This window comes from Chinchilla lanigera, unplaced genomic scaffold, assembly GCF_000276665.1.
Source record: "Chinchilla lanigera isolate Chin_1 unplaced genomic scaffold, ChiLan1.0 scaffold00111, whole genome shotgun sequence".
Lineage (NCBI taxonomy): Eukaryota > Metazoa > Chordata > Mammalia > Rodentia > Chinchillidae > Chinchilla > Chinchilla lanigera.
In genome coordinates this window covers 2,200,134-2,212,126 of record NW_004955512.1, presented here as the reverse complement: position 1 = coordinate 2,212,126, position 11,993 = coordinate 2,200,134, and the positions used below count along the sequence as shown (strand labels likewise).

Sequence of the window (11,993 nt, the reverse complement as noted above, 5' to 3'; positions counted from 1 at the left end):
AGCCACTTTGAAGATATAAATATGTAATACAACAAGCATTGTTAATTCCCTACCACTTTGTTTGTAACTCTGTATTGTCTGTACTGTGCTTGTGATGTAAAATGTTGTATGTCTGTTAATGTTTCCCTCCTTTTATCTTTAAAATAAAAAAAAAATTTTCCCCTCATTTTTAAAGTATATGTTCATTGAACATAGAATTAAAGGTTAACAGCTATTTTCTTTTTAAACACTGGGCCAATCTGCTATATTTTGGTTTCCATACTGTTCAGTGTTAAGTGTCACTGTATTTGATACTTTCTTATAGGATATTTTTCTTTTATGTTTGACATTTAAAATCTTACATTTTGTTTTCTGTAGTTCCAGTATATTATATTCAGCTTTGGGAATGCATGAAAGTATGTGTGTGTGTGTGTGTGTGTGTGTGTGTGTGTGTGTATGTGTGTGTGTGTGTGTGTTTCTGTTGAGATAATTGAGTTTCATAAATCTGAGTACTGGTATCTTTAATGAATTCTAGAAACTCTATCTGGAAAAATTGTTAGGTATTAGTTCTTTAAATTTTTTCTTCTTCTTTCTCTGAAATTCTGGCCGTTCTTCCTGTATCTTTTATTCCCCTAAACTTCCATATCCTGCTATTTCTTCCTTGTGTCTATTTTTTCCTATGTTACATGCTGCGTAATTTGTCGTTAATTTATTTTCTACGTTATTAAATCATTTTTTAACCATGTCTAATATGCTATTAAATCTTTACATTAGGTTTAATTTTTAGTGATTATATTTTTCATTTTAGGAGTTTGTTAAAATTTGATAGTCATGCTTTTTTAGTTCTGTTTCCTATGGTTATTTAAACTTGTTTTCTGTGCATGACTGTAATCCTAGCACTTATGCGGCTAAGGCCAGAGAATTGCCATGAGTTCGAGGCCAGCTTGGACTGTGTAGCAAGACCCTGTCTCAAAAGGCCAAGAAAAAGAGAGAGGGAGGGATGAAGGGAAGGAAGGAAGGAAGGAAGGAAGATAGGAAGGAAGGAAGGAAGGTAGATAGGAAGGAAGGTAGGAAGAAAGAAGGAAGGAAGGTGGGAGAGGGAGACTTTGGGTGTAATAGATGCTTTTCGTAATTTTGATTGTGTTTCACAGGTACATACTTGTAAGTTTTATGTCTGTCTCCAAAGATGTGATTGTCACATAAATGTAGTTTTAAAATGTTAATATACCTCCGTAAAGCCACTCCATAAACCAGATGAGTTGATTAGACCTCTAAACATTTAAAAAAAAAAAAAAAGGATCTTAAGGGCCAGATTGTTTCTTGGAGTGTTTGGGGGGGGCAGGAGAGAGAAACAGAGACCCAACAGATGACAAACTTGAGTACAACCATTACCTGCATTTGAATCCAGTCATGTAGGAGGACAGTTTTGAGTCCCTTTGCTTTTGAATTTCCAACCTGGTTGGATTCCTGTAGTAATTCTTCGGTGATCTGTTGAGTCTCTGTTCAGCCTTGTACTTCATGTCACCTTGCATCCTCATTTGAAGAGATTTTACTGGAGTCTGCTTTGTACAGACAGGTTATTGGAGATACCAACTGCACCCTTCCAACCTCCTCTCATTAGCCTTGCTTGGCTTACTTAGGAATGACCTTTGCAATTGCCTGAAGATGATAATTTTGCTACTAATTTCTTATATTTCCAGGAAGACCGGGCCCCCACTTAGGACTTTATTTATTTACTTATTTGTTTATTTTTGATCTTTTTGAGACAGGGTTTCACTATGCAGTTCAGGCTGGCCTAGAACTCACTTTGTGGCCCAGGCTGGCCTTGAACTCAGAGCAATCTTCCTGCCTCAGCCTCCTAAGTGCTAGGATTATTGGTGTACACTACGAGACCTGGCTATATTTATATTTAAATGATATATGATGGACAAATATATTTAAAACTATATTCTTTTTATTTATTGTAATTACCTTTACAAGTTTTTTTTTATTTGAACTTTCTTGTTGTTACTGTTGGTTTGGTTTTTTCCAGACAGGATCTTGCCATTTTGTTCAGGCTGGCCTTGTAGTCCAGGCTGACCTCAAACTTGTGCCAATCCTTCTGTCTCAACCTCCTGAGTACTGGGATTACAGGTGTGCACCCCACCATGCCTGGCTTGAACATGTGCTCCTAACATGTACAGTGATACGTTGGTGGCTTCAAGCTCAAATTTTGCACTACTTTAACAGCAAAGTTTGAAAAAATTCTGCTCATTGTTCATAACTTTGCCTGATAGTTGAGCTGAAAATCTGACTTGAAAAAATCTATATAGGCCAAGAAAGAATCATGCCCTGTGTCTTGCGCTGGACACAAAGGGTGACACTTTAGTTTAAGCACCACTCTCGCCCAAATAACATACAGTGCTTGTGTTAGCACATGAAAACATTTCTTCAAGTTATATATTAGTATGGGCTCACCAAACATGGAATGATTTCTTTTGGGAATCTGGTTTTTGGGGAAAACAAGAGCTAGATCATGATAAAATAGGAGTTAGAACAGTTCCAAGTGGAAATATCAGATGTTGAACTCCCTGGATCAATCTTTTTAAAATTGTAGGACTTTCTACAAAAGGCTGCCCTTTTTATTCAGTACTTGTATGACCCTTCCCAACCTCGACCTAGTCTCTAAAAAAATGTTCAGCTAAATGCATGAAATTTGACTGTAAAATGAGGGGTTATATAGTAAATAAACTATATCACTTCCAGTTTTTAAATCAGTCTTTTTAGAAATAAGTTTCTCATTATAATTTACATTTTAAAAAACTAGTTTTGTAATTTGTTGTGTAGTTTTCCTTTTTTCTTGTCTGTGAAGGAAGATACTTTTCTGTTTGAGAATCAGATCTCAGTAATTTTATAGAGCAAAATAATCTTTATGCACTCTGGCTATTTACAGAATTTTTTTTCTGCAAGAAAGGGCTTCCATTTTGTGGGATCATACATAATTCATTAATTTAAAGGCTAATGCTAGACTCAGAAACATGAAATACATTGCTTTGGCATACTAATCACATGTAAGTGAGTTATTTTTTAGAATAAAAAGTATCCTGTAAATGAAATAGCTAGTGGAGAACTCTGTTGTTGATGAGGATTTAATGACCCAGAGGTTTTCATTGTCTCAGAATAAAATAACTAAGATCAAGTTCAGTATTGTCATTCATTGGAGTACATGCAGCTCTATTGAACCATTTATGAGTTAGAAAGAATTTGTACAGATTTTAATAGGATAAGTGTTTCATACCACTTAATCTTTTTAAAGGTTTATATTTTTCTCTAGTTTTACCCAATTTGAGTCTATGGCTTAAAAAACTTTTCTTTTTTTTTGAGAAAACAGTCCAATTTTGTACTCAGATTTAATTAAAGAGTGTACACATTGATCACTACAGATTTAAATTTATATTGGAAATACATTGCTCATGATTATTTTTAAATTGGTACTTGATTATGAAATTAATACTAATTTCACATTAATCTGAAATTATTCATTTGCTTAGTGATTCCCTATTTCTTGCATAATTTGTGAAGAATACTGCAAAAATTTAAATTTTCTACAGGTCTGCTGTACATTATTGAAACCCAGAAAGTTCTTGACCTCAGAATTAATTTGAAGGCTTCCTATATTATTGTTCCGCAAGATGGAGTTTTCAGCCCTTCATCAAATCTACTTCTTTTGGATCTTGGTCATCTAAAGGTACATACTAACAGTATTTGATTTAGGAAATGATATTTAGGGTGTTTCTTTAAAGAAGTACTTTGGTTTTTAGACAGTTTAATTTGGCTTATTGATTTTTTAGCTTTATGATTGATTCCTTTCTGGTGGAAAAAGTGAAGTTTCATTTAATCAGTCTGATTTTTTTTCACTAAATTTTCAAAGTTAAAAGACCCAAGTCTAAAGTAGGCTGAAGAATTGTTTCTGTAGAATTTGATTGTTGTGTTTATTTTCTTTTCAGTTTAAATCTTTTACATGATTAATTGATGTATATAAAATGAAGTTAAAAATTAAATGCATCCTCATCCTTTTGCATATATATATGTAAATATTGACATTTTTACATTTTTTATTATTTTAAGTGGATGAATTGTTTTGGATTAACCCAAGACATTTCTTTTTTCTTTCAATTATGAACTCTTTTTTCCTTCCAAAAATTTGAGTGGAAAGTAGTTTTTTTTTCAGAGCTGTAACCTTCAGTGTAATACCTATTAACCACATGTAATTGATTAAAATTAAGTAAAAATAAAAATTCAGTTTCTTAGGTAACGTAACTAAGAGTTTAATAGTTAAAAGTGGTAGTGGTTACTCTATTGGACAGCACAGATTCAGAACATTTCCTTCATCATAAAAGTTATTTTGGACAGCACTACTCTAAACCATTAAAGGTAGAAGACTACTTACAACAATTTAAAAACCCAAAGGAGGTGAATAATATTAGAAAGATTTTTGTGACTATCTAATAAATATTATTTACCTTTTCCTAATATTACTTACTTCTTTCTCCCTTTCCCTTTGCTTTCCCCCGCTCTCCCCTTTTCTCCCATCCCTTCCCCTGCCCTCCTTTTTTTTCTTGTTGCTCTGTACTGGATACTTATATAGATGAATTGGCTTTATATTTATAATAAAATTTATATAGCTAATTATTCATAATTGAAATTGGTTATTGAATTGTTTCAAGGGCAGTATGGTACAGATAGAGCATAAGGTAAGGGTGTCTATGTAACTTTGTGACATTTGGTGATTTGCTTAACTTATATAAAACTTGTTACCTTCCAGACAGATAAGCTATGTAAAAAATGTTTTTTGTGTGTATATAAATGAATAAGATCTTTAAGTTCTGTTATGGAGTAGTGATCTGCTGAATATTTAAGTGAAAAAAATTTGTGTGCATAGTATGCCAAACAGGGGAGGTACAAACATAGCATGTTGAGAGTCATATAAATGGCAGAGCAGAGTTGGACTGAAATTCAGCTATAATATTAAACCCTGGGCTCTTTTACTTATTATCAAGCTGTCCATGCATCTGTCATTCTAGTATTTGTCATTGTAGTATAGGAATATTTTAAAGCTAAGTTTGTCTCTTGATCTTGTTCTTCATGAGAAATTTTAACCAGATTTTAAGATGTATTATTTTCCAGGACTATCTTGGTTTCTTTTAATAAAAAGAAATGGAAATTATAACTATATGTAAAAATTGCTTTTATATGTGTGCTTCTCATTATATCTCTCAGGGTTAATGACTTTTCTTAATAGCCTTATACAATATGTCTGCTTGTGAGTTTATTCTCCCCAATTAAAATTTTATATTATAGGTTTGAAAAATAAAAACTTATACAGTATTTACATTTTGAAGTATTTTGCATAATTTAAACTATTAAAATTAACTTCAAGGTGACAAGTAAAAGTCGTTCGGAATTACCAGATATGAAACAAGGTGGACCGAACCTTGAAGAGATAAGGCACAGAGCTTATGATTCTTTTGATGTTCAGCTTACAAGCATACAACTGCTTTATAGTAGAGTGGGTATGTATAAAAGGCACTGCTGATTTTGCTGAAGTGATTAATTAGATTTGTAGACACTTTCTCTGAAACCTGTTTTCATGCATACATTTAAACTAATATTTTTAAGTTAGATGTAATTGTAAGTATTGCCTGATTCTCCACTAGGAGTGAGTTTGACCCCCAAGACATTTGCCAGTGTCTGGAGACATATTTGGTTGTACAGGTAGTGGTCAAGGGGCACTACTAACATATAGTGAGTGAAGGTCAAGGATGCTACTAAACATCCTACAATATGCTATATAGGTTAGCTCCCCACAAAAAGTGTTGATATAGTCAAAGTTGGGGAATCTTGATTTATACCACTATTTTCTAATGTTGAACTAAAGGTTGACACATACTGCAAATGATATTTGTATTACACAGTTAGATAACTAGAAGCAGCTTCTGAATGCCAGAGGTATCCAGGCTAGGTCTCTAACAGACCGTGCCATGGTGGTCACACACAGACTGAGGACAGTCACTGTCTTAGGAATACCTTTATCCCAATTTCTCTGGTGTACCAATCAAGCATCTCTGATCTAGTGCTAAATTTTTAGATGAAGCGGAACCACAAATTCAGTTGACAAGAACACTAAATAGGAGACTTAACATTCACTCAGCCCTGTTTCCATTCTGCCATCCTGCCTCTGAATCCCTGTAGGGTTAGTGAACATTCATATCACTCAACAGTGAGTTAACTGATAAAAAGAGAAGCATTGGAAAGCCAGAGTAACCATCATTAAAATTGTTAGTTTATATAGGACTGGACCGTTTTTCTTTTTTCTAATTATATTTGCTTAAGCCCACAAATTCTTCTTTAGGAAATACACTATGGCATTTTAGTATGCTTGAGTGATATGGTCGCAAGTCTGTGAGCTGTACTTCTTTGTTAAACATTTAAAAAAATTTGTTTTTGTCTGAAGATTATTGGAATTTCTTAGAATTGTATTTGACAAACTTTACTGTTCTTAAATAATTGATTCTTTTGACATTGTGGTTACTTTATATTATTGTCATAAAATCTTTTGATAAATACCAAAACACATGCTTCTAGATAAGTTTTTATCTGTAATATGGGAAATGAAATAATTCACTCATCAAAATACTAGTAGAATTTGAAGAAAATATAGTAAAGCCTATTTTACCACTTACATCTAGGAATCTAATATTTCCCTGGCTAGTTTTTCAAGACTGGAATTTGACTGACTCGAGTCATTTGATATTTCAAATGAGATAGTGTTTATGAAAATGCATTGTACTACATAGGTACCACTAATCTTGGGTGAGTGTGTATGTGTATGCAGTTTTTTTTTCCTTCTGAAACTGAGGATTAAACGCTGGGCCTTCACCGTGCTAGGGAAATGCTGTAATCTTGTTACAGATGTTTAAAGTTACTTTTTGAGTTATAAATATGCCTATTTTAGAAAACCTGTACAATCAAAAATTTAAAAGAATCACCCTTTATCTTGCTGCTTAGACATGAACATTGTTGCTGTTTGGTTGTGTGTTCTTTCAGTGTTGTATTCAGTTTATGTACAAGGTGTACCAGTTATGTATGCTTGTGTGATGTTTATGTATGGAGGTATTTGTGAATGGATTTTTAAATACTGTTACATAGTTCCTATCCAAATATTTTCTTTACCAATATTATTTTGGACACTTAAATCTATGCTTTTTATTGGTTCTATTATAGTCAAAGGCTGTGCTGTAAGTTACTTACCCATCCCCTTACTGAACATACAGGCTTGAAATACTGCAGTGAGTGTTGCCAAAGGATCATATTTGTAGATGTGGATGTGAATTTTAGTGTTACCACTAGTACATTGACTATAGGAAAATTGTAAATTCTGACAGCCTCAGTTTTCTAAAATGGGATGATTACTAATTGTTGTGAGAAAATTTAAACATTGTCGAAAACAGAGGTGGTTATAAATCTTGAATAAGTGGTGCCATGTACAAGTTACTATTAAAGAAACTCAGCTTTTTTCCTGCCTTTCTCATTACTGTCTTACAGCCCTGTTATGTTTTGTATTCTAGGGTAAGCTGTCTGGTTGTAGTCATTGCTAGTGGATGCACAGATTTGGCTAGAACTGTGCTGCTTCTTATAAAATAAGCCTTTTTTGTATTTGAGTAGGCATTTCTTGTTTGTTTTGTTTTTAAATATTGAGACAGCTTCTCCCTGTGTAGTTTTGGCTTTCGAACTGAAAGTAATCCTGCCTCACCCTCCAAAGTGCTGGGATTACAGGCTTGCGCCACCAGGTCCTGATAATAAGCCTTTTTTTATAATAGAACATAGAGAATCTTGTGAAGTAGCTGAAGAGAAGTGATGAAAGGAAAAATACTTTACCTGCTCACTGTGTGTATTTTAGATAATTAGGATTATCTAGATGTGAGGTGATTTCCCCATCTCATTTGGTATGTGAATATGAAGTATTAATAATAATTTCATGTTCTATATGCTATTCAATTATGCTTATATTAAATATGTGCTGTTTTCTGTAATTAGGTGAGAATTGGAAAGAGGCACGAAAACTTAATGTATCTACACAGCATATTTTGGTACCCATGCATGTAAATGTGGAACTCTCTAAAGCAATGGTTTTCATGGATATTAAAATGCCCAAGTATGTAGTATTTATCTGTTTCATGTAATTCTGCATATTCTCAGTAATTTTGTAGCTAAGGAAATAACCATATTTCCCTGATTCTTTTTTGTGATAAAATATACATAACATAAAGTACTATTTAAGCTTTGAGTATAGTTTTTTTGCATTAAGTACATTCACCTTATAATGTACACCATTACCACTGTCCATCTCAAGAACTTTATCATCTTCCTAACTGAAACTTGTACTCATTAAATAATGTTCTCTTCTACACTATACGCAACCCCTGACAACATCTATTCTGCTTTGCCTTTATGAACTTGACAATTTTAGTTACCTTATGCAAGTGTGATCATACAGTATTATTCATTTTTGTCTTTTACTTCATCTTCTGCCTGGTTCTGTCCATTAGTGAAATTGGGTTATTGAAATCTTCTAATATTAGACAGCTGTCAGTATTTCTCCCTAATTTTGTCAGTGTTAGGTTCATATATTTTTGAGCTCTACTGTTTGATGCATATCTATTAATAATTGTTACATTTTATTATTGAACCTCATGTCATTTTATTATTTAATGATGTTCTTTGTTCATGGTTGTTTCTGATTATTAAATGCAATAATTTTTGCATTCTTTTAGTTTTGACCTGTGTGTCCTACTAAAGTGATTCTCTTGTAGATAGCATGTAGTTAAATCGTTTGTCTTATCTAACTTGTCAACTGATGTGTTTTGATTGTAACATTTAAATATTTACATTTAAAGTAAATACTGTTAGGAAAGGACTTATTTTTGTTTATTTGTTTTTTCTAAGCCTGTTTTATATCTCAATTTTCTTAGTCTTCCTTTATGTTTAGTTGATATTGTGACACATTTTGAGTTCTTTCTCATTTCCATATTTGTATATTTTACAGTTTTTTGGTTACCATGGAAGCACTACATATCCTAAAGTTAGTATTGTCTGCTTAAAATTGACACCAGCTTACTCTCAGTTGAAAGCAAAAGGTTACTTGTTTCTCATTCTACCCCCTTTAGTTATTAATGTTGCAGTTTAAATCTTCATATATTTTGTACTTATTAACATAGATCTATAGTTTTTATGCATTTGTTTCATTGTTTTAAATCCTTTGAAAATTATTTACAGTCATTTGAACAGACATTAATAAAGTGGTAAACACTACAAATATTTATAAAAAGTATAAAGGCATAGGCAGATTGATTAGGCAGAGTTTGCAAGTGAGAGAAAATAGGGAAAAGAGATTAAGCTTGAGGTGAATAGGGCACACTCTGGTGCAGAGGTTCAGACTGGTCCTTTCATGAAAGAATGAGGTAGCCTTTATGAACCTCCTTGCGGGAGAGTAGAGTGTGGTTGGTCATTATCTCATTTCAGGTTTTGTAGCTCCACAGAAATCTCTATGGCTTGAGGGGCAGTTCAGTTCTTCGGAGACGCTTGAGTGTTGAGGGAGTAGCATTGGTTTCTGTTGTGGGGTAATTTGCTCCCACTTGGGGAGGTGACCTCGTCATAGGGTAGACTACAAAATAGTGCTTTTTCTGGAATCCGAGGGGACTGCAGGTTTAGGATAATGACTGGAGACTTCATGGCACTCTAGGGGTTCTGCAACTGGACCTTGTGAAAGCTAGCAATTGGATGTCCCCGCAAAACGGAAATTACTTTAGTTACTACACTTGGTGTCCTCAGTCTTGAAGGGGGAGTGGCATAATCTAGCTAAGTTCAGGGCTAATTAACCTTGTAATACAGACACTGGCGTGATTAACAAGCACATGTGCAGAGCTGAGCAGAGATCTGACAGAAAGTTTAAAAGTAATAATACAAAACGAAAGCCAAGCTTTATTCTGCTTTTCGTCATCTACTGGGGTTCTGTAGTCTAACTGAAGAACTTTTTTTTTTTTTTAAAGCAAAAACTGCTCTTAAGTCTTTGACAGCCTCAGAAGGAAATAGATATCATGCTTTTCATGAATAACAGATAAGGGACAAGGGATTTGTCTTCTGTCCCTATGGTGGTCTCTGACTGTGTCACTTCCTTTGAAATTTGAGCTAAATATAAGTAAAGGAAACTACCAAGGCAATTAAAAGAGTAATGCAGTACCTATGTCTGGTATTGAGTCACGTTTTGGACATCTGATCTCTTGGACAAGTTACTCAACTTTGCTGTCCCTTAGTTTCCTTATAGGAATTGTATATGTGAGAACTCATAAGCAGTAGGGGACCACTGGATTGTGTACTTCATAGGCTATGAGGGCTACTTACAATAATGTGTATATTTTCTTCATTGTCCATCATATAATAAACATGTGATAAATAGTAACGTCATTTGTACTTGGCAAATAATAGAAAGACCATAGGTAATGTGGAAATCAGAGTAGTGATTTTTAGCACTTAAAATCATATTTAAATTTATATTTGTATAATTTGAGGGATAGAGTCTTTTTAATTAGTGCACTTAAGTCATAATGAAAGTTCCTCTATAATGATTTATGTATTTTAAAAACAGGTTCAAGATTTCTGGAAAGTTGCCTCTTGTTTCCATACGAGTCTCAGATAAAAAACTGCAAGGGATTATGGAATTGGTTGAAAGCATTCCAAAACCTGAACCTGTAACTGATGTATCTGCACCTATCAAATCATTTCAGGTATTGTTATTTTCAGAATTCAAAAAACACTTAAACAAGAAACTTCACAAATAATATCTGAAATAATCTTAAGAACCTCAGATAAAATTATTTATAATCATTTTCACACTCTATAAAAGAGAAATTGATGGAAAGGTAAAGGATACAAATATTTAAGAAGAATATAAAGTAAACTCCATCTGTGTCTGCTTCTGCAGTCTCCAATTCCTCTTTTTAATAGGAACACTATTAACCACACTTCTCTCATTTTTCAGAAAATTTTTATGGCACATTCTGTTACACATGTGTTTGTGTATTCTATATAATTATTCTGAATCTGTATTCTTGTCACTATTACTGCCATATATCTATATAGACCTTAGAGATGCAGTGGTGCTTTGGTTCATGAATTCTTTAGTTTGTGAACAGTTGGGCAGAATTTTGTTTTTGTTTGCGAAATCTGTATCCGCTGACGAATATGGCCACAGCCATCTTTCCCACATGAACAAAAACATGGCCGTCTTTTCCAGAAGAGTGGAATGAATGAAGTTTGTGAACTGAGGTACCACTGTATTTTCATGTTGGCACATACATATCTGCGTAATTCTTTTTCTTGGTTATGTAATTCTGTGTTGTGTGATTATGTCGTCTTTAATAATATATTCCCTTTTGATGTGTGTTCGTATTATTATTGTTTACAATTATGTAAAATGCCATATTGAAATTTCTTGTACATATATATGGTTATACTTTCATCCATAGGATAAATTCTCAGAAGTGGAATTGTTGATTACTCTTGATCTTAGCCAAAAGGCTGAGAAGTGATGTGGAATTGTTGATTAAAGGACTGTATAATTTTAAATTTTGATGGAATTTTGCCAAATTTTCCTTTTTTGAGTATTACTGTTACAAACTATTAATGGTAAATGAGTGTCTTTTTCCTTGCTCTTGTGAGGTTTAATATTAGCAATGGTTAACATTCAGTCTGAGAAAATGTCTTCTGATGTTGATTTGCATTTCTTTATGAGTAAAACACATTTCTAAATTTCATGATTATTTCAGATTAATTTTTTGGAAACTGCTACTCGTGTCTTTTGTGTGTTTTTTACCTATTGGATTATGTTTTCTAATTATGGAAATTATATTTGTCACTTAAAATTGTTTTTTTCCATTTTGTTGTTTTTCTTTTTCATTTTATTGGGGTTTTGTGTG

At 33.2% G+C, this 11,993-nt stretch overlaps 1 protein-coding gene across 3 annotated transcripts in view; it reads left to right on the top strand.

The window, feature by feature from the left end:
* Vps13a (vacuolar protein sorting 13 homolog A (S. cerevisiae)) overlaps window positions 1-11,993 on the top strand; it is a gene marked incomplete at its 5' end in the record, with an annotated part of 229,395 nt that overhangs the window by 55,071 nt on the left and 162,331 nt on the right. For all 3 annotated transcript variants that reach the window (XM_013506545.1, XM_013506546.1, XM_005408304.2), the window contains 4 exon segments: window positions 3,570-3,706; window positions 5,399-5,531; window positions 8,056-8,173; window positions 10,664-10,802. In XM_013506545.1, the coding sequence (XP_013361999.1) occupies window positions 3,570-3,706; window positions 5,399-5,531; window positions 8,056-8,173; window positions 10,664-10,802 (527 nt within the window).